Source organism: Pseudopipra pipra, chromosome 3 (assembly GCF_036250125.1).
Source record: "Pseudopipra pipra isolate bDixPip1 chromosome 3, bDixPip1.hap1, whole genome shotgun sequence".
NCBI classification, from domain to species: Eukaryota; Metazoa; Chordata; class Aves; order Passeriformes; family Pipridae; genus Pseudopipra; species Pseudopipra pipra.
In genome coordinates, this window is record NC_087551.1 from 111,427,803 (window position 1) to 111,450,353 (window position 22,551).

At 41.0% G+C, this 22,551-nt stretch overlaps 1 protein-coding gene across 4 annotated transcripts in view; it reads right to left on the reverse strand.

Annotated features, from left to right (window-relative positions):
* RUNX2 (RUNX family transcription factor 2) overlaps window positions 1–22,551 on the reverse strand; it is a 164,683-nt gene that overhangs the window by 138,734 nt on the left and 3,398 nt on the right. For all 4 annotated transcript variants that reach the window (XM_064650745.1, XM_064650743.1, XM_064650747.1 and 1 more), the window contains exons 2-3: window positions 16,395–16,551; window positions 10,258–10,362 (exon numbers count right to left, since the gene is read on the reverse strand). In XM_064650745.1, coding sequence (XP_064506815.1) covers window positions 10,258–10,362; window positions 16,395–16,551 — 262 coding nt within the window. The remainder of the gene's footprint in view (window positions 1–10,257; window positions 10,363–16,394; window positions 16,552–22,551) is intronic.

Sequence of the window (22,551 nt, forward strand, 5' to 3'; positions counted from 1 at the left end):
TAGATGCTTAGAGTGAGATAAACCACCTTCTAACTCTCTCTCTTGAGCACACTGGGCCAGGGATGACTCATTGAGACACTATATGAAGCTTTTAAGCAGCTACACTTAAGGACGGTCAATCCACCCTGTGTCTCTGAAAATGTTAGCCATATGCCCCTTTACAAAAGATTTTCATTTGGACTGCTTAGTTAATGAATTGAAACACCGAATAATTTACAGCTCTACTGCAGAGCCCTCTTCTGTAGTCAATACTTCCATCTGCAGAGATGATGATTTTACTGCAGCTCTGGTTTTACAACATCAAAAAAGACCAAAAGTGGGAGTGGACCCACAAGCCAGATCATCAAAGCCAAAAAGTGTCCAGTGTGAAAGAAAAAAGTCTGTTCCACAAATCTAGTCTGTGGTGATAAGAGGCCCAAGAAACAAAAACCTCAATTATTAAATTAAATTATTCTTCATTTAATTGGTATCCTAGAAATGTGGAACCAACTCTATTGTACTTCATATGTCTACAGTGCTTTACAAATTCACTATATAAATTTAATTAATTGAAGCATATTGTCATATAAGAATCTGAATCTGGGTCCTTGATTACATATGTACACATGCAAAAAAGCCCTCAAAACTATTCCATGTGTAATTCCCTCTGTACTGTTAACCAGTGGTTTGTATCACACAGCAACCCTGTATTGTATTTCCAGGTCTCTATTCCTTTCCAGCTTCCATACTACTGAGAAACACACATTTGAATTTTCAAAACACCACAAATAATCATAGAATCATAGAATCAGCCAGGTTGAAAGGGACCTCTGAGATCATCAAGTCCAATCCTTGATCCAACACCGCCATGGTTACTAGACCATGGCATTAAGTGCCAAATCCAGTCTCATCTTAAAAACCTCCAGGGACAAAGAATCCACCACTTCCCTGGGCAGCCCATTCCAGTGTCTGATTACCCTCTTTGTAAAGAATTTCTTCCTAATATCTAACCTAAACCTCCCCTGGCAGAGCTTAAGACCGAGCCCTCTTGTCTTACTGATAGCTGCCTGGGAGAAGAGACCAACCCCCACCTGGCTACAACCTCCTTTCAGGAAGTTGTAGAGAGTGATGAGGTCTCCCCTGAGCCTCCTCTTCTCCAGACTAAACAATCCCAGCTCCCTCAGCCTCTCCTCACAGGACTTGTGCTCGAGTCCCTTCACCAGCCTTGTTGCTCTTCTCTGGACTTGCTCCAGCACCTCCACATCTTTCCTGAACTGAGGGGCCCAGAATTGGACACAGCACTCAAGTACTATCGTGAGTACCATCCCTTTTCAATGGGTCATCTCTGGATTTCTGATCCCTTTTGAAACAATCATTTAAAATATGTTAAATCCTAGACTAGATATGCAAAGAATCCCAATTTTCATAGAATCATTTCATAGAGTCATTTTCATGGATTCTATGAAAATTTGGCTTCTTTGCAAATCTAATCTAGCATTTAACATATTTGAACAAACACAGATCTGGGACTACAACAATGCCTGAATGTGCCTGCTCCTGTCCAAGAGGATGATGCACCACTGTGAAACTGCTGTATATAATTGCCTACGTGTCTCACGACGTGATATTCTGGAATATAATGAGATAGATCCCTAGTTCTAGCAAATTAAACTACAAATGCCAGAGCTGGACTCATCATTAGTTGAAGCACACTCCTGTGGTGTTCAGAGGTGATGATTTTCCTGTTGAGCTCTAAGAGCTATGAAACAAAACACCATGAAGTGCCTCTGCACATGACACTGAAGACCATGTCTACTTCTGCAGGAATGCAAGAATGAGAAAGTGTATGAAGATTTAAGGAAGCAGACAACTAATTGGCATTACTCACATGTATTACAGACAGGCGGGAAGCAGATTCTACACTTGTAAGCACCCTGATTAATACCTCCTTTGGAACCCTGAATTTAAATGAGATGGGCTACTAAAGAACCAGGGCATTATGAAGTGGGAGTAAAGTTCACAAAATGCAATAGGAGAGTTTGAAGAGGGATGGAAGCAACAAATATTTACACCAACAATAATGAGGTAAAAGGGTTTGTCTTCCCACGCTGTGGGAAAGATTACATCTCAGAACCACAGGAGAAAGGGCAGCATGTTAAGTTTGAATAAGGAAGGAACAATTAATATGTTCTGTTGTGAAGCAGAAACACTGGAATCATGGAGTATTTCCCAGTGTTAAGAAAATCTTTAAATGTGTTTCCCAACATTCTTCACCTTTAAGCAATACCTATAAAGTCTACTGCCACCTTTGTATTGTTTCTTATGCAGCTGCAATATTTTAGTTAGTGTGAGAACCTTACCAAATACCTTGCCTACAGCTAAATAACCCGAGTTTTAATCTCAGCAGTTCACACAAGATGAGTAGGGCCTGAGCACTACCTGACTACCCAAATCCTGCAGGAGGTGATAATGATGCCTCAGTAGATAGCATCATTTTCAAGGTATGTGTGTATTGCACTCATTATGGCAGCTCTAGAGACACTTCAAAGTCAGTTTTAAACTATTCCTTACATTGCCAGAAAAGCAGCAGGGACTGTTCACAGTTCAACCCATGACAAAGACCCCACCCAAGAAGTTGGGTGAACAGTGGGTTTCACCCATGCTGAGCTCCTGGTACCTGTGACTGCACTGCTGTCACTACCCAGGCTCCTGCCTTACAGCTGGAGCTGTCTGAGCTTCACAGCATTCATTAGGTATACTTTAGGACTATAATATCTCATAATCTCATCTGATTCCAGCCATCTCAAAAACAGGGTGCCTAGTCTAGGCTAGTCATCTAGCCTCCATTTACTACCAATGGAAAGGGATGAGATCTCCAAAGGGCACTTCTAAGCACAGCACTCTAAGACAAACTTTGACATATGAATCACTCTCTGCAAGGGCCTGCGTCTCTTCGTTCCCTTCAGAGGAAAGCTACCCTACAAGTCTAATTTTTAGAGACCTGAAAGCCACCCTCAGCCAACAGTGAACCACCACTGTGCTGAGTAAGCTGGTCTACTGTAGGTGAGATATGTAATGGGGGATCTGAGCAGACACAGGCACTGAGGAACCCAGTTCTTCATAAGAGTAAGGTTTCCGGTGTCCCAAACGTACTGCAGCATGAGATCATTACTAAGTTTCTTCCCCTGAAGTTTCAATTAAGTATGATATTCATCCTCATTTCCTCTTCTGCATTCCTTGTCTGGTTAAATCAGCATCTGTGTTTCACGTCTGGGATGACCATGTTTCAGTGGAGAAAGCAGTTTATACAGAGAATAAAAATAAATTTTATAAAAACTTTAAACAGAACTTTGGGATTCACAGCAAAGTACTACATAACTACTCCACTTACACTACCCTGATGCAGCATCTCCTAAATATATTCGCCCTGTTCCCTACTCCCCAACCCACTTTGGAAAGTAGAGGGAGAGGCATAAGAGGTGCTACACTACAGTGTGAGAAAAAACATCCTGATATTTATTAGTAGCAACAAGCTAAATGCATTTCGAAAGTGACAATGTCCAAGAGTTCTCTTGGGAGAAAAGTATGGAACAAAACAGTTTGGGAAAACCTACTCTAATGCCTTTTTTCTATAACATCTTCCTCCACAGTACCCACATGGAGTAGAGTCACAGACTTATAAAAAGTCACCGTCCCTGGAGGTGTTTAAGAAGACTGGATGTGGCACTTAGTGCCATGATCTAGCTGACATGCTGGTGCTTAGTCATAGGCTGGACTCGATGATCTCAGGGGTCTTTTCCAACGAGTTGGTTCTGTGATCCTGTGAAATAGTTTTCCTTTCCTCTTAGTCATGCCCTATGGAGATACAGAATGAACTCACTTCCACTGTTACTTCATTTGTTTGGTCATAACCCCTTTCTCCATCTGTATTTTGAATAGAGACTATAAGCTATAAAAACTCTCTTATACAACTAAGCAGCTACGTAGAGGGGCCCTGATTTTATTTGTAGCTTGGAGAGATACTTTGAATACAAACAGCAATAGCTGCAATATAAAAAAGTCACTGTGATGGCCAATTTAGATGCCAAATGTACCAGGGATAGATTGCTTGGAAGCAAGTGTCCCCTCTACAGTGGGATGGAGACAATGTTCTGTTGACAAATACAAACCAAGACTGCATTACTATTGGTGAGGACATCTTGGGGAATGGTTTTATGCTCAGACTTGGGCATTTGTTTTACATAATCTCCTCACCATAACAGTGAATAATATGGTCACTCTGTCACCTCCCTGAGCAGCAGTGTCCTCCCATGGAGAGACCACAATGCTGAGATTTCAGAACTGCAGTGTATGAATTCAAGCCATGAGTGAACTAAGTAGGTTCCACTTTTGTCTCACTCCAGGCACTACACCAGCAGAAAAAAAGTCACGATCACCAGAAAAGAAATTATTTTGGCTCACAGTCTGTTCCTCAGACAATGAGATTTTATGCATGAACCCCTCTCTAGCCACGGTGGAACAAACAAGAACTGACTGTTCCTTGGGATGCAGGTTCCATTCCAACAGCCCCTTGATCACCTTGTTACAGCAGCATGCATTGTAGATTCATAGAATTATAGAATTATAGAATGGTTTGCATCAGAAGGGACCTTAAAGACCCTTTAGTTCCAACCTCCCTGTCATGGGCAGGGACACCTTCCTTGCCCAGAGCCCTGTCCAAGCCTGGCCTTGAACTCTTCCAAGGATGGGGCACCCTCAGCTTCTGTGGGCAACCTATGCCAGTGCCTCACTACTGGTTGAGGTAACCTTAAAGAACTCTGCTCTGCGGGTTACACACTCATCTCAAAAGTAAACCTAAACCACTGGCATATGCAATGTCTGTCACCTTTGATGGGGAACACCTGAATCATCATACCAGTTGCTTACAGCCTCCGGGAATGCTCAGGAGCTCCAGTCCAAGCTAGAACAGTTTTGTGAAATTATACATTTGCAAAAAGTAAACCAGCAGCAAAGGATGGTGAGTGAAAATATGATGACTTGCATTTTATACTGCAATAAGGACCTGGTGTTGTACCACTGGAAACAGAAACACTACACCTCCTTACTGGGGACCTGAGCACAGGAGGTCAGGTCCCAGCCTGGCGGTGGATTGTGCTCATGCTCAAAATCACTAATGATGGTCACAGAAAAGAACCTAAACCTCGTAGCATGGCCCTGCTGGACATTTCTTTGGCACATTTTGCCTCATTTCTTACAAAGGAGTATTATAACACATACATTATCTTTACAAAGTCATTTAGAGCAACTTGCAAACCCCAAACCGCCCACTCTGCCTTCCCCTGCTCCCACAGCCACCGGGATAAATCCAGGCTAACCCAGCCGGTCTCAGCAGAGATCTGTCACTCTGAAAGACACCAGCGCAAGCCACAGATTTTCTAACTTCGGTTTGGATGAAACCCCAGGACTCGTTCATCGTATCTCAGGGTATTTAGCGTTGACTTTAATTAAAAACCTCCTCGTGCCAAACCACATGCAGATGCAAACTGACGCCCTCAGCGTCTGCAGCGCATTGCCCAAAAAAACTGCACGGCTCCGTTTACAGTTTGAGGTAGATGCGTGAAGTAGGGACCTACCTCTAAAATTTCCTCTTGTTCTGCAAACTCTCTCTGCACTGCCCCAAATTACCACAGTGCAAAAAACCCACAGTCAAACCAATATATTCTTGGGAGGGAAGGGGGGGCTGGTACAGTGGTTTTTGAAGGCAAGCCAGAGAATACTCAAAACGGGGGACAACACAGCCTGTTTTAACTGCTGTGATAATTCTGCATAAAGAGATGTTAAGGCTCGAGCTCCTTGCTGTAGCATGCCATGTGTCCCTGAATAAAATTACTGCCATGCAGGCTGTTAGCAGAGGAATGCGTAAACAGACAATGTATCCTTGCATCAGTTCCACAAAATGTTGCACAACACAAATGCCTCTCGATGTGTCATTTCCTGCTTGGCCACCAGCCCAGCTCCTGACAGGCAGTCAACAAAAAAAAAAAAAAAAAGAAAAAAAAAAAGAGAGAGAAAAAAGCAAAGAAAAGGAAAAAAAAAAAGAGAGAAAAAAAAAAAGAAGAAAAAAAAAGAGACAAAAATTAAAAAAAAAAAAAAAGAAGGCAAACTGAAAGATTTAAAGCTGTTCTACTCCAAAGCACATTCCACTCGCCCCAGACTTATCCCTCCACCCACTCTGCCTTTGAAAGAAAAGAGGGAGAACTTCCTAAAAACTGTTATGGTTTTAAGTCGAGGAATCTCAAAAATCTCAATCACTTATCTGCGTTTTATAAGCCGGGTCAGGCAAACAGTTAATGCAGAGGCTGAGCAGAACCCCTGGCTGGCTTTTGCTGCCTTCCGCAGCGTGCACAGACAAAAAGGCGATGTGGTGTTTGCTCATACCTTTCATCACGTGTGCACCTTGCAAGCTGCGGCAGCAGAGAAATATTCAAGAGCTGAATGAAACAGAGCAGTTTTCTCCCCCGAAACGCTTCAGCTCAAAGCTCAGAAGCACTTTTCCATTCACACTGATAAAGAAAATTGGGGTTGGTGACTTAAGAGCCTACCTTTAATCAGAGATGAGCTAAAGCCTTTGGAAGTCAGGCAAAATATAAAAATATAGACTTCTCCTCCCTCCTTCCTCATGATTTCCCTCCTGGCTGGGTTTGCCCCAAAAACAGCCAGAAAGGAGGATGTGTCTCCTATTCGCTATGGAAGGGCAAATCACTATTTCTGTGGTTGTAATGAGGTAAGACAAAGGCATTAAAGGGTGTCTTAGGTAAAGATTTTAGGTGGTTTTTCGTTCTGGTTTTTTTCTTCCTTTACTTCCTTTACAATAATCTCTGGCTATCTGTCCGTCAGTTATGACCTCATGACAACTTCTCCGGAAAACTTCTTTCAGCCCTCCCAGCTGGAAGGCAGCTCTGTTGGCTAAGATGTGCATATGGCAGAGGTTTTATCCTGGATATGAGGAGAAAAAAATATCTGCAGGATTTCCTAATGATTCCCAAAGATCTTATACAACCCTGTCTCTAGACTCCATCACTCAGAGTGCAATGCTCTGCCTCAGTCCAGCACAGAGTCTGTGCAACACAGTAGATGTCCCTGGATAGTAATCTAGATAGACTGGAAGACATTTAATTAAATAAATCTTTTCTAAGAAAAAAAATCATCAGAAGACCTTTTCTCACATAGAAATGGGCAAGTTTTCCTAACAGAGCAACCTGGCATCACTGTCTCTATTAAAATATTTTAAAATAATAACAGAGAGGCAAGGCAGCAAGCTTCTACAAGCAGATGTTTAATACGACTAAATGGCACTTACATTTAAGAACCCAACTTTCTGAAGTGCTGAGCATCCAAAACACCAACCGGAGTCCCTGCATGCCACGACTGTTCAGCACTCTTGAAGTGAGGCTCTAAATGACTGTGATATCTGTCATGGCATTGCTGCTACTCCTACTGCTGCTGGGAATCTCGCAGCGTTCGCTCACTCAAGTCAACTTGCCAAGAGAAGGTCAGGGTGCCTTGCCTATAAACAAGCCTTACAAATTCACGATCTAAAGCATGATGTCATGTCTTAAAATGATAAGCTGGCAACAGAGTAAATGACATTTTGTAAAGATGTGCATAATTTTATGTTTACGCTCCTTAGAATGAAGGTTCTAATAAGTCATCGGTTGTGTTCCTTTAAAGGGAAGTTTTATAACTGAGATGAATCACAACTGCAAAAGATCAAAGTTAAAAAACATCAATGATGCCATGGGGTACTTTTTAATCTTGTAATGAATGATGATCATGTGCTCTTATGAAGTTGCTCCAACTGCCAACGCCAGATGTGTATATTAAGAAAAAAGTTGTTTGTGATGTGACAGCTCTGGTTGAGCTGCCAGAGAGAGGAAAACTAGGATAACATGCTTGAGATGTTGAAGTGAAATACAGATCCTGGCAGAGAGGGGCACTATTTACTGATACATAGTTTGTTAAGACAAACATTTTTGCTATCAGAGCCACTCCTTGAATTCCTTATTGCCCCCAACCACCTAATTTCCCTTAAGCAACATAAATGCCAGATACGCTCCTCAAATGGTTATTACCAAACAGTAATAAATCTACACAAATGCAGGGGCTCTAAGAAGGAAGCAGAACTTCGGTCAAACTCCCACAGCTCACTGGAGCTACTCTTTACCTACAAATTCAAGTTTGATAATGAATCATTCTGGAGTTGTCATAGCCTTGAAAGTATCAGACTGCAGTGACAGAAGCTGCAGAATCCAACTAACTCTAGAGTAGAGCTCCACTAAGTATTTTGCTGAAACATTAAGATTCAAATGGACACTCAAGCTCAAAATTTACTTTCTTACAAATTAAAAAAAAAAAAAAAAGAAAAAATATAAGAAAGGCACTAGCTCAGTTACTGAGCATTGCTAGGTTCAGCTATTCAATGGGAACAGCAACAGGTATCATGTACAGAGGCCTTTCAGGTGTAAACTAAAAAACTATAGTAGAACTCGGAGTTCTTATCTTAGTAAGTTCTTTGGACACAGCCTCTCTTTCAATTCACTTATCACCAGAACACTTAGTCCCCATGCCAGCAGGTTCCCTTTCTGTGCTACACAGGTTAATCCACGCTACTCTCCACATCACTTTCAAACCTCTCTGCTCTTTCATAGTGGGAGACCACCTCTTTTGTAGTGCCTCCTACATGGAAGCAGCCTCCAAATGAGAACTGCTAAATAACTTATTCCCCGCTTTTTACTCCATGAATGCAGCTTCTCCAGTGTCCCCCAGGTAAGCTACACAGAGCAACAACTGCAAGTGAAAATTGAAAATGGGAACTGATTCAGCTCGGAGAGAAGACAGAATGAAAATCCCCCTTCTGTGACATCCGGACACCTCAGCTGTGAGCAGGTAGCAACACAAGGATCTACGTAATGAAATTTTTTCATAGCTACTTGCTTTTTCTTAGCTGTTATTCAAGATGAAACTCTACAGCCTGGGCAGCTCTTACAGGAGGTATTTCAGTTCTATGAAAGAGGAGGTGACGCTGCAGCGTGTATTAGCACGAGAAACACTTAACTGCATGAATTCTGTCTACGTCTTTCTACTTCTGTCTTTGTGGTATTTTAAACAAAACACCATGAAAGCTCCTTGAAGGTCTCGTTTGTATGTGCAGATCAAAGGTAAAATAATTATTTGAGATGCTTCCATTATAGGGATGCTTTTAATGTGGTTATTCATCAAATAATTCTTAATCTCTAAGTGTAATTTAAATAACGCTATACCTGATTAATCCAATCAATTTAGAAAGAGTCATTCTAGTCAGATTAAGAAAAAACTCCAGAACTGGCTCATCAGTGATACCCATAAGATGTGGGATCAGTTACCAGCTAAATGTGCTAGACAGAGAGACAGCCAGATAAATCCTGATGGATTAACGAGGCTTGACTGCATCTAAAAATAAGTGCTACCCATAAAACTGCTCAAACATGACAAAACACAATTGTCATAAAAATACAGCCATTGCAAAATAGATAAATCATCGCAAATATGTTCTTAGTAAGTTTGCAAGGCTATGAGATAAATGTGCTAAGTGAAAATCTGCTGGACCATGTTTAAATAAAATAAACTTTCTGTGTACAAATAAGAAACAAAGACCATGCTGATACACTGCTTTTTTTTTATCTTTCTTTGGCCCCTCGGGGTCTATGATGAGTCCATAGCTGAAAACCAATTTCAGGTATGATGAGATTAACCAGGTGCATTAATTATCTGATGGCAAAAGAATTTAAGGGCAAACAAAAAGGCACTATATTATATATTTTCTCTCTGCACTAGGATTGATCCTGAAAGATCAGGCTCCTGTTTTGTTCTAAACGTTTTCACTTGGAAGCTTACAGGAGTTCAGGGAATCCAGCACGTTGCAGGATTGTATCTATTATGCCTAAATCAGATTACATATAAATACAGTGGGTTTAGTTCTCATTTGCACTGGCAGATAATGTATCAAGACCTTGATGTGAATGAGAATCAGGTTTGGGATTGCCCAAATTCAGCCAAGCACTTAAGTGTGTGTTTAATGCAAGTATGTGTGTGGTCCAATAGACTCCAAATTAAGCATGCACTCACATATTTTGATGAGCAAGAACCAAAGTCTGACAAAGATATACGTATTTCATTTATGGGTCTCTGTTAAGCAAAATTAAGCAGACATAAGAGAGAAAACAAGAATATAATACTCACTTCTAGGCTCTCTTGGCCCATCCACTGTAACCTTTATAGCTCTGTGGTATGTAGCGACTTGGGGGGGATTTGTCAGGACAGTTATTGTCAAAGTAAAGCTCTTCCCTACAAAGGGAAAAAAACAACAAGGAATGAGTGATTACAACATGAAAACAGTCACATGCATGTTCAGTAAAGAATCAGAGACGCTTAAAATTATTCCCTGTCGTTACCACAATCGTGAAAATTAAAAACATAACTGACCATAGGAGTTTTCCTCCCCTTCGGTTTTACTCTATGTCAAGAATACGTCCATGTGTTGACAATCTAAATGTTTCTTATTTAATAATGGGTCATCATACAATGACAGAACAAAAGTGATTCACTGCTGAGGACAAGCCAAATTCTTTGCTGTATTGAAAGTGGTGTAAATCCAAAGCAAGTCAGATAATTTAAAAATTTACTCCAGTTTCGCAGCTGTGTGACAGAGAGCAGAATGTGACCACATGTTATTTACTTCACACAGTTTTATCATTTCATTTGTTTGACTTGACTACAATAAGATGAGGAAAGAATATATTTTCCTCCTGGGAGATATTTTAACAGCGAATCAGTGTCTCCTGTCCTTCATATGCCAGGGCTAATATGATGATATCATTATTACTGGAATACACCTTTTTTTCCCCATATATATTCCATCTATGAAATCCTAAGAAAGCCCCCAGCTTTCCCGTGAGGGTGAGAAATGTCTGTGTGCACGTACGTTACTATCGTCAGTCTGCATTGTTGGTTTTTGGTTTTTTTTAACTTTACAAAGCTCGAATTCAGGCAGAGATTGCACAAGATCATCCACAGACTCTTAACTGAATGAAAACGTTAAAAAGAAATAAATAAAGGGAGCTGCCTGCGTCTGAGCACACATTCTCACAGGCGCTGGCCCCTGTTTGGGAGACTCACTGACAGTTGTAATCTGTTAGATATGCAACGGTTAGTCATGTCAGATAGTCAAAACTGAAAACTGTTTCAAGACAGGAAAAGGTGGGCGTACAACAGTGACTCAATAAAACAGTCAGCAATCTTTGGCCTTCATGCTCATTTAAGCTGCTACTTTACCAGACACTTAAAACTCTTTCCCCTCCCACCCCCCCTCCCCTTCCCTGGGTGTATTTGTGCATTTTTGTTGCTAAGGCTTTTCCTCTTGTTGAACTCTGAAGGCATTCAATCAAGGCACAGATCTTAAACGATATGTAACAGTGCAAACTTAATGCAGTTTTTTCAAGCCTAATACAGAACAGCTTATATATAAGGCATAATACAGAACAGAGCTTTGGCTGTCAAATCTAGTAATTGGTCTTTCTTTCTGGTCCAAGTCGTATATCCCCCAAACCTGCCTGAGACATGCATCATTTATTATCAGGAGTGCAACTTCAAACTGTCTTGGCTATAATTTTCGGGAACTAGAATGTGACATGGAATTCTTTTTAAAGGAAACATAACTGTCATTTAGAGTAAAATGATTTTCCAGGTGAAGCTGTGCTCCAGCTGTGCGCAGCTCTCTGGGAGATGCAGGTTAGAGGGATGGTCAGGACCCCAGAAAATAACAGCATTTTGGAATGGTTTGGGTTGGAAGGCATCTTAAAGATCATTTAGTTCCAACCCCCCTGCCATGGACAGGGACAACTTCCACTAGACCACGTTGCTCCAAGCCCCATCCAGCCTGGCCCTGAACACTTCCAGGAATGGGGCAGCCACAGCTTCTCTGGGCAACCTGTTCCTGTGTCTTGCCACACTCACAGGGAAGAATTTTTTTCTCATATCTAATCTAACCCTGCTCTTTTTCAGTTTGTGTAAAAATCTCAAGAGTCTGAACTTTGTCCAGTGGCCAGAGCTGAAGGTGGCTTTCCCCAGTTTCACTGGGAAAGGGATTATTTTTCAGATCATCACAGGAGGAGAGTTAGGTGTGTGTAGGATGTCCAGTCTTTGTCCAGTCTCGCCCATCTGCTGTCCCAGAGGTGAACTGTGTGTCCTGCCCTCATATGGTGGGTGTGTGGGCAGCAACAGCCCTGCTCAAGCACACAGTTCCTCTGTGCCTGCTTGTTTAGGGTTGAGGAGAGTCTGTGCCTTTTATCCCTCTCCAAGGATGAATTCAGCCTACTGCTTGGACATATATAATTCTCTAGGTACAGGTTTAAGGCTTCCTTTGGCACCAGCTTATCATGTCAAAAAGTTCTGACCATTAAATTTTATGCTGATGACATTCAGATTACAGTTACCTCTGGAAAAACAGTAGAATATTATCGGTAACAAAGATACTAAAGAGGCATTTCCATATACCTTTGAATGAAGAATTTGGCCTTCCATGCTACCATTCCCTTTATATGCCAAATCCATACAAAAGTCTATCATGACAGAAAGAATTAACTCAACAAAATATACTATTTGTAAGATGCTGTAAAATCATTCTGTAGAAAAGCACTGCAAGGTTTTCTACACTAAATATAACTCAACAGGTTACAGTGGCCAGAAAAAAATGAGTTTCTTAATTTGAGGAGTTTGGACCTCAACAGTGAGAATTTCTGAACTGTCACCTCTTAGCCAGCCTAAGCTGAAGAGGTGAGCAGCTAATTTGAAAGAGAAACTGGTTTTGTTCCCTAACTGGTATTTTACCAAACCAAAGCATGGATGTAGTAACACCAACGAAGCCCCCTCGCACTCCATAAACCACAGAGCACTTCATTGTGGGAAGCTGCACAGCCCTGCCAGCACACTCCAGAGCTTTCAAGAGATGATTTACATATTACAGGACTAAGAATGAAATAAATTTTTACTGTTCTTCACTGTTTCAGTGATGCTGATGCCTTCCACAGCTATTTCACAGATATCCCTCCTCAGCTACAAAATCCTTTAATGCACTTTTTATCACCTTTCTTTATTGCCCTTAGTCACTTCAACTATCCACTTTCAGAGGCTAAAGACTAATTGTAGTTCTCTTTTATTAAATTCCCCAGCCAAGCAGTCATCTGGCACTATTGCTTCAGTGTGTCTAAACTGTGCATTCTTTGTTATTCACACATGTGAGCTGAGCTGACACAGAGGAGGACGAGATGGACATATGCTGAAGCACAAGGCAAACCCCAGAAATGATCTTGAAAGGAGACTCAGCAGCTTGTGTGTGCGTGTTGCATATTTTTTCAGTTAGATGCTAATGTGATTAAAGTATCGGGACACAACAAAATTAAGGTTATGATCCTTTGCTTATTGAAGACAGGAATTCTTTCTTCTATGCGCTGTGGATCAGGCTTGTAAAAGGGAGCTACTGCCTGAAAACCACATACAACAACTGCTGCATTTGCATCAAACACTCTGGTTACTTATTCTTATGAATCCAAAAATGGCGTTTAGGAGAAATTATACAAACATAAACGTGAAGCTTCTGTCAGGCAAGCAACATAAATATGTATAAAAATCGAGTTTCTCCATTGAGCCATGGGAAGCAAGTAAAAACGTGGGAGAGGAGGTGAAGTGGTAAGTTGATGATTCAGACTTCACAATCAAATTTAGAGATACAGAGATCAAAGCACGAGCTGCTTAGAAAGATGTAAATCTGAAGTCAGGAACAGGTGTGGATTAGTTTCTTGCCACCAGAAAAGGATTTCTTTATTACTTTATTTTTTCCTGTTCTGCTTCAAGACTTGTGTTTACCGATATTTGTCTATGTAAGGAGCTTTCTCACTTCTGTTTGCAACCACTGCTTTCTTTTCCTGGTATTTTAAGCAGAGTTCTAAAAATCTATCATTAATGATAACTCTTTCTCCTTCTCTCCTTCTCTCTCTCTCTCCTTCTCCCCCTCTGCGTTCTAAGTCTGGAAGACAAGTCTGGACCAATTTCTCCATCCTGCCTCTGGCAGCAGAATGCAGCATTTCAGATCCTCCACCGAGTCCCGGCTGCTTCAAAGGAAAAGCCCTACTTTCTTCCGTTAAGATCATAAGAAATATAGGGGGAGGGGGTCAGCTCTGTTTGGACATAATTACACTTCATCAAAAGAAGCTTTCTTCATCTTCCATGCGTGAAAAGTCTGCAAGCAGTTAAGTCTGTCTTTTTTCTTCTTTTTTTTTTTTTTTTTAACTTTTCTTTTTTTTTTTTTTTTTAAATATAAAAATTGCTATTTGGGAAACTGGCCAAAACTCAGAAAGCCAATATAGTAAAACAGTGCACACCCTTTGTTTTTCTTTGAAGTCTCTTAAATAAATATGTTGAGGGTTTGAAAAGTACACTATCACTTTTCCATAGATTCTACCCAGATTGATCAGAGAGAAAGTCTATTCCAAGTCTGCTAGATAAAAATATAAATTAAACTACTAGAACCAAATTTTAGGAGGTTTGTGTTTGTGTCTGTAGCTGTATCTATGGAGGCTTTAGGCCTTTATTTAATTTCCTATGCTTTAATAAAAAGTATATATCGTGGGTTTGAAATTAAATTCACAGATCAGAGGTAGTACCTCACATTTCTGTCCTTTTTCAGCACTACTGAAAAACTGATACACCACTGAACTTCTACTGTAAGGCAGCAGTAGAGATGGAGCCAGAGAACTTTCAAACCTAGTCCATCAGCAGAATAACAAAGTAAACTGTTTTTCTAAAAGAAAGGAAGACAAATGGAAGAGATAGATAACTCCTTGTTCACAAGGGGAATAAACTCTGTATTTATACTGCATTACTGTTGCAAAAGTTATTCTGTCTTTCAAGTTATTCTTTATTACCAATACTTTGCAACTTTTAAAATGATAAAGAGAATTTTGGGCCAGGCCACTAAAATAAAGAATAGTCACTGTAAGCCATGCTTATGGACTCACTCTCACAAAACGCTTGTAAAAACGTGCTGACAGATTTAGACTATCTGGGCCTCTGTCACATGTTTAATTTCTTTTTGGGAAAAAATTCGTTCCTTCTTTAAGATGAATTGCAACTGCTTTCTAAGAATATTACTGTAAAATTAGCTTTATTGCTAATTTCCTAGCATAATTGTTCTGCTTCTGTTGCTTTGGTTTGCCCCATGCAGGGCTAGTTTAGAAAAATGAATAATTACTTCAAATACATAAAGGAAAAAAAAATTGTAGGTTGAAACAATGACTGATACAACCAAACATTCTGAAGATTCACGCAGTAAGAACTGCAGTACCAGCTTCCTTCAAGATATCCTTTCAATCACTACCTGAAGTTTGAAAGTAGCCATGAGACCCTTAAAGAGGAATTCTTGCAAACTTGCAATGATTACAAAGGCTTTCTGTAAGTACAGTGCCCTTTCCAGATTATAGGAAGCTCCTAAACAGCTGGAAGACAATGACAGCACTCTACAACTTCAGAAAAAAAATAAAATTGGAAGTTACCATGTCATATAAACGAAAGTTAACATTGAGTTCAAGCCCAAACTTACCAGCAATTCATAAAAATTCAACCAGCTTACTAAAAAGATTTTCACAGGGGTGATTTTCACAGGTTATCAGCAGTTTGATCGTAAAGGGCAGAGAAGTCACTAGTAAATTTTCCACCAATAGCTGTTAAGCTTTGAAAGATCTAAGTCCTAAAAGAATACAACCTATAGCACATGTGATATGCAAAATCCCCCTAATTACAAGTCTTCTACAATAACTTCAGAAGCAGCTTTACTGCTAAAGGGAATTCTCCACCTCTCACTGCCACGGACTGAGACACACTTTTTGACTCCACATAACCCAGATCACACATATGCCCTTCTCCTTCCACCCTTCCTGTGTGATTAAAACAGGAAAGCGGGTACTCTGTGAATCATTTTTCAAAACCCGTGTCTGATAAAAGACTACAGAGACATGAGGAGTCAGAAAAACTGAAGAAAACTCTTAACTTACTTTGTGAAAATGCTGAAGTTTGCCACCAAAACACGTGTACGCCCCTCCAAATGAAAGGCTGACAACCTGAACAACCTGATCTAGTGGAAGGTGTCCCTGCCCATGGCAGAGGGCTGGAACTAGATGACCTTTAAGGTCCCTTACAACCCAAATTTTTCAATGATTCTATGAACAATGGATTTATGGATTAATCAGTATTTCATTGCAGAGTAAGCCTGACGTCCAGACATTGTTTTTCACTTCATTATGGACACATAAAAGGCAGTGGCCTACCTCTTCCACTTCTGCCCACAAATCGTAAGTCATTAAATCTGGCCACCTGGTTCTTCATCACGGCAGACGCGTTTCGCAGCTCTGCAGAGTAATTCTCGTCGTTTCCAGCCATGACAGTGACCACTGTCCCATCGGGCACTTCTCCTAAGGCCACCACCTGTAAAAAGGGGAAGACAATCACAACTGGTGAAGCCACACTTTGGAAGCATGTGTCTCCCTTCCAGCTTTCCAGGCTGCCACGCTCATTATGAGGCTCCGTGGCAGCTTCTCCAGCCCGCTGCGGTGAGGAGTCTTGCACTCGCTGCGCACAGAACAAAGTGCCACATCAAACACAGAAACATCATGTATTGTCTCCCTTTCTCAGGGCCTAACAGGGAGTTTCTTCTTTGTTGCATTTCTTCAGAAACATTCAGTGTCCTTATACAGAGTGTTTGCTTTAATGCTTCCTCAAGGCCAACTTTGTTCTTAGCAACCAACGAGCAGCGAGAGAACACGAGGCACGGCTCGTATCCATAAATTATACATGGGAACATTTGAAATAGAAAGCTGGAAATTACTATTAGCAGCCTTATCACCCAGAATCGGTTCTACTTCTCTGTTGTTTACACCCATCACCCCGACCCCCGAGCTCCTCAGACTTCAAGCCAGAGAGAACCCCACATCCACCCATCCCAGGAGTGGCACTCGGGGCATCAGTACACAAAGCTCTACGCCCAGCACGCTCTGGGATGGAGCACTTTGTGGCTGGAATTCAAACTCTTCAGATGCAATATAAAACAAAGCTGTATTTCCTTGCAGGCATGTAAATTTTCATAGCGCTCGCAAGAGTCGCATGTGGTTAGTGCTGATACCTCCCTCAAATTCCAGGATGGGTGAACAGAAGATATCAAAGTATTTCACTTCTCCTTATGTTCCAGCTACCTGATAGTCTCACTTTTATGCTTCAGTGGTTGAGTAGTGCTCCAATATCTGAGTAGATAAATGTCACAGAGCAGACAGCTTCTAATTTGAAAACACCAGGGATTCCTACAGTGTACTGTGACTTTTTAAATTAAAAATAAAGGTAAACAAGAGTTAATTGACTAGGAAGAAAATATACACATGGGGGAAAAAAATCCACAAAAGTATGAATAAAGTAATTTCCTTTTCCCTGTTTATGGAAATAAATTTATAACAAAAAGAGATTCAGAAATATAGTATGGCAGAACTCAAACTTGAAAAAATATCTTGAGCTACAAAGTGTCTCCACTTGCAGCTTCTACCAGTTTACACGGTCAGAAATGACTTCTTATATTATTCAGAGTAATTCATTCTGTCTCCGGAAACATATATTACATTTTGTGATACAGCCTGCTTGAAATGTCTTTCCTATAAGTGATCCTGGCTGAAACTAATAACTGCAGGTTGCACGGTGATATTAATTCAGTGGAAAGAATTAGGAGCTCTGGATATGCAGGGAGAGCATGTGGCCCAGTACACTGTACAGTGTTTCTCTCAAACGATAAAAACAAATTACAAAGGTATAAAAAATATGAAAATATTTGAAATAGACCATATTACTGAAAAGTACAGCTTGTCTTATTTAAAAGAAATATTGAATCGAAAAAAGCAAGCAAAGCTGAAAGTCTTTTTTTCCATAAACACCAGGTAATACCACCCAAAACTGAAAACTGAGTTTTGCCACAAACTAGTGTGAGGTTTTCATCTATCAAACAGAGATTTTACTTTAAAGTGATATGAATGTCCCTCAACATAAAAACAGAGGAACCACTGCTGTGGGTAAGCTCTGAGGTCTCACTAACTCTCTGACTTGGGTCTGGCAGCAACCAGATCTGACAGCTTCAAAGTCAGGTGTAAGGAATAATAAATAATAATCAAATAACAAATAATAATCTGCTGAACAGATTATAGAGCTGACTCTAACAGTTAATAAATGGATACTGGCTTTAAAGCATGGGGCTTGAGACTACTTATAAACCACTCCCTTCCCAGCCTGCGACACACCACGTTATCTCTGGATGGTCTTGTCTCGCCCATCAGCATCCCAGGGAGTTGCACCCTACGCTTTTCATATCTCACAAAACAACAACAAAAAATCACATTAACTCCAGAAATGCAAAGAATCTGAGAGCTCAGGAGGAAGCACAAGGCCGCCAGGAGCCTCGGGAGAGGGAGCAAGATGCCTGCAGCCTCAGGTCACCCCTTTCTCCCCAGGTACCCAGAGCACAGACAGGCAGTGCCATCACAGCTCCATCACAGCCCCAAACACAGTTACAGTCTATAACACCTGGACAGGAGGGAGCAAAACCTCTTAAAAAGCTCCCCTCTGTCCCCTGTTGCTTCTCAGAGCTTTCCTGCCTGCCCCTTCCACTGGATGTCAGTTCAATCTGTCAGCTTAGCCATCAGCCCAGAGCTGCACGTGCTGCTGCCACCGCCGGGCAATCGCACCTAATCAAGAGCTGCATTGGTACTGAGAGGCTTTGGATGCAGCATGATGCAATATCACTATTCATCTCACTCAGAGCAGACCGAAGGACAAGACAAACTGAAATCAGAGGTGAAAATAAAATCTTTGGCTAATAAAATAAAATCCTATAACATGGGAAGATCCCCTGCCAGCCAACAGGAGTAAAATGCGTGTTCCTCTCATAATTTGATACTTTTTTTGCCACAAAATACCAGAGGACTACAGCACAGGCACATAGTAGATCTGGATAGAAAAAAAAAGCTTTGCAAAACAAGTTTGAAAGCTGGAGAAATACACATCATTTTGAGAATTTTAAAAAGTAACTGTACCTGCTGAAAGACTGTTGGCATAAATTTTTATTTGGCAATTTTATACCATGTATCAATACAAAATTAATGACATATTCTTAGAAAGAGGATTGTAAATGCACTGTTAAATGAGTAAAGACTGTGTAAAAAATTAAAGATGAGAAGTGATGAGAAGCAGCCACAGTGCATTCCTTACCTATTCTTTGTCTCAGTGTCTCTACTATTTCAACACATTTATTTTCCATTATAAACTCTCTACACATTTCTAGGACTAAAGGTAGATTTTGCCTTTGCTTTTTTTTTTTTTAAACCAAAGCTCAAAACGGTACATAAAGTCAAATGAAGTCCCAAAATAAAAGCAAACCAATTCTTACAAGTTGAAAATAACTATGTGTTTTTTGCATAACACAATTCTCATCTGGTTAGGTAACCTGTTTGCCCAGTTTCGGTCCAGTGGGATTTGAACTGGCCAAAGCATGTACCCTACAGACGGAAGTTATAGGCACAAAGCAAAACTAGAACACAACAGCAGGTACTCAGACTTTCTGCAGAGTAAAAAGCTTGTTTAAAAAAACCCCACCAATGTGCATGCTAAATAGTTCCTCCCAAACACTGGTATCTGCCACTTCAACAACTTTCTTGCGAAACACTGAAGTCAAACTGCCTCTGAATGCAAAATCTTCTGTATTGAGAATGCTTTTTCCAGAGATTGCCAAAAGAGCATCTGATACTATTAAAAATATTTTAGTGTTCTGTAAGTTAAAACAGAATAACTGATTCGCGCTACTTTTTGTTTCAAAATGTACATCTGGGCCGACAATTTATACAGCAGGTTTCAGCTTGAAGCTATTTAAAACAGCTGAGTTATAAACTCTGAAATTTGGGGGTTGGAGTGGAAATGCTGACAGACCCAGAACTACTGTGGTGCTACTGGGGAGAGGTTTTAGACTCCATGTCCTGTTTTTCCCCCTGCCTTTAGGTCCACTAAGACTCTTTGCTACTATTAGCATCGTACAGAAGTCACTTGTAACCTCTAACGTGGCAATTTGAATGTTTATGATTTGTAGTAAAAACTCCCACAGAGGGGCCAAGTTCTGATGACTTGACTCAAATAAAGTACCACTGGCTACTGAGATTAAGAAGTGAATATGATTTGGACCCAGGTGCACAATTTGCATTTATTTTGTGCTGGAATATGAAGAGCTAGAGCTGTAATAATAGGTACCCATCTAATCCTCTTCCCCACAAAACCAGTTTGCATTAACAATCTTATTAGAGAGCACACGACAGGGGCTCCCTCCCCAGTGTGTGCAAATATTAATACTTAAAATTCAAACCTAATGCTAAGCCAACGCTATTTCAAAAAATTATAATCAAACCCAGCACTGTTTATAACATACTTCCTCTCCTGCATATGATTTATATCTGTTTTTTTAAATTAAAACAGTGCTATATCGAGTGTACATTTTCACTGGGGATTGCTGCAAGAGAATTATGACACACTTAACACACCACTCAAAACATTATCATCAACATATTATTTATTGCCAATAAAACTTCACAAAGTGTGTTGTCTGTGAGCTATTTCACTTTCAAGTTATGTTTAGCTGAGATTTCTATAGCTCAAATCTGTCTTTTCTTTCCCTTTCAGAGCTAATTCCCATTCTGTTATAACACAGTCAAGTGTTTCACTGGATGATACATGCAGCTTCTTTGGTCTAAAACTACTGAGCAACTGCATGAAAATTACGTTTGAAAAATGAAATAAATTTTTAATAAATAGTCAAAAGTATTTCAAATGAGTTTCAAATTAATTTACCAGTAAATAAGGGTGAATGTAATTTAGGAATAATTTTTAAAAGTACGTATTGCATGTGAAAACACAGCTGCACCCACAGTGGAAGGGTGCAAGGGGCAACGTGTGCCCTAAAGCATCAGTAAATCAGTCAGATCTGCACTGCCCTGTCAGCAGTCAAATATAGGAGACAAACAAATAAATACATATATATGAACACAAAAAAAGATTGGGAAATGGTCTAATCCTTTTTCTATCCTTTTATCACACGTAGGCATTCTTATTGTAATAATATTCTAAATATTCTAATATTTAGTTTAGGTCTTTCCCTTATTCTAATGAGCTGCGACCGCATCCTTTGAATTGCTGTGAGGTAGGAGAAGGCTCAGACACCTCAAATGAGAACAACAACGCCAGCACGATAATGCAACAGCTCTAGCGTCCCTTCTTTAAAGAGTAACTATAATGCCAACTTAATCTAACTCTCAATTAAATTAGAATCACAATTCTGCAAAAGCTCCTCCTCCTCCTCACCCTGCAGCCCCTGTGAATCAGAATCACCGTGATCCACACCTAGAGAGACTGTGAGTGCTACACCGAGTCACAAAGTCAAAAGACACCCCATTGTTCTGCCATTCCTACTGAGTCTGACCATCCTGTCCTGCATAAGCAGGCCCTGTGCAAAGGGTTCCTCCCGTAATTCCAGCCTCTCCAGGCTGTTCCCACACACACAAGCACTTTAGTGAACCCTCACCCGCACACCCGTAAGATTTTCAAAGCAAAGCTCTATCTTTATCACCACTCACTTTAACACCAGCTCATTTAACCACTTCTACTATTTTTTCCTGGATAAACGGTCACGATAACACGGCTGGCAGCGGGGAAACACAACAACAAGGCTGTGTTCTGGAACGTGCTTGGTGAGACCATTTCCAAACTTTTCTGCCCTTTGAGGGATTTCCAGGCACGTTATTTTTCACAGGAAAATGATGGTATGATGAGGCCCTCAAAGGGCCAACGCACCTCGCTCCGACCCCACATCCCACTCGGACAGGTGCTTGGGGACATCCCCAGCCATTGCCTGCTCCCTACCAAAGGCCACTGGGGGAAAAACTCCAGGGGCATGCTTGGAAGTATTGCTAGGGGAAGAAAAGGGCTTGTTTTAAAGCATGCAATTACTGTTGTTATTATTACAGTTTTTGTAAAAAATCGTTTCCTCTCATTAGTGCGCCGTGGGGATGGAGACAGAAAATTAAAAGCAGCATCCCCGGTGCAGAGCGGGGTGGGATTTATTATGGAAACGTGCGACCCTGCCAAGGAGAGCGTCTCTGGGCAGCCACTTCCTCGCTTGTCCACCAGGAGAAGTGAAGGGACCTCGTGTCCCCCCCACTCAGGAGCTCTGCGTCCCCCTTCCCAGCCCCATCTCAGCCCGGGATGTTGGAGGGCAAAGCCGCGATCCCACTCTACAACCCCAGCCTGAACCTCGGACCCCACTCCGCCTTCCCGCACGCTTCAGAGCCACCCCAAATCCCCCAGTCCCACTCCCGGGAGCGGAGAGGAAGGAAGGGACACCTCCGTGGGTCAGGG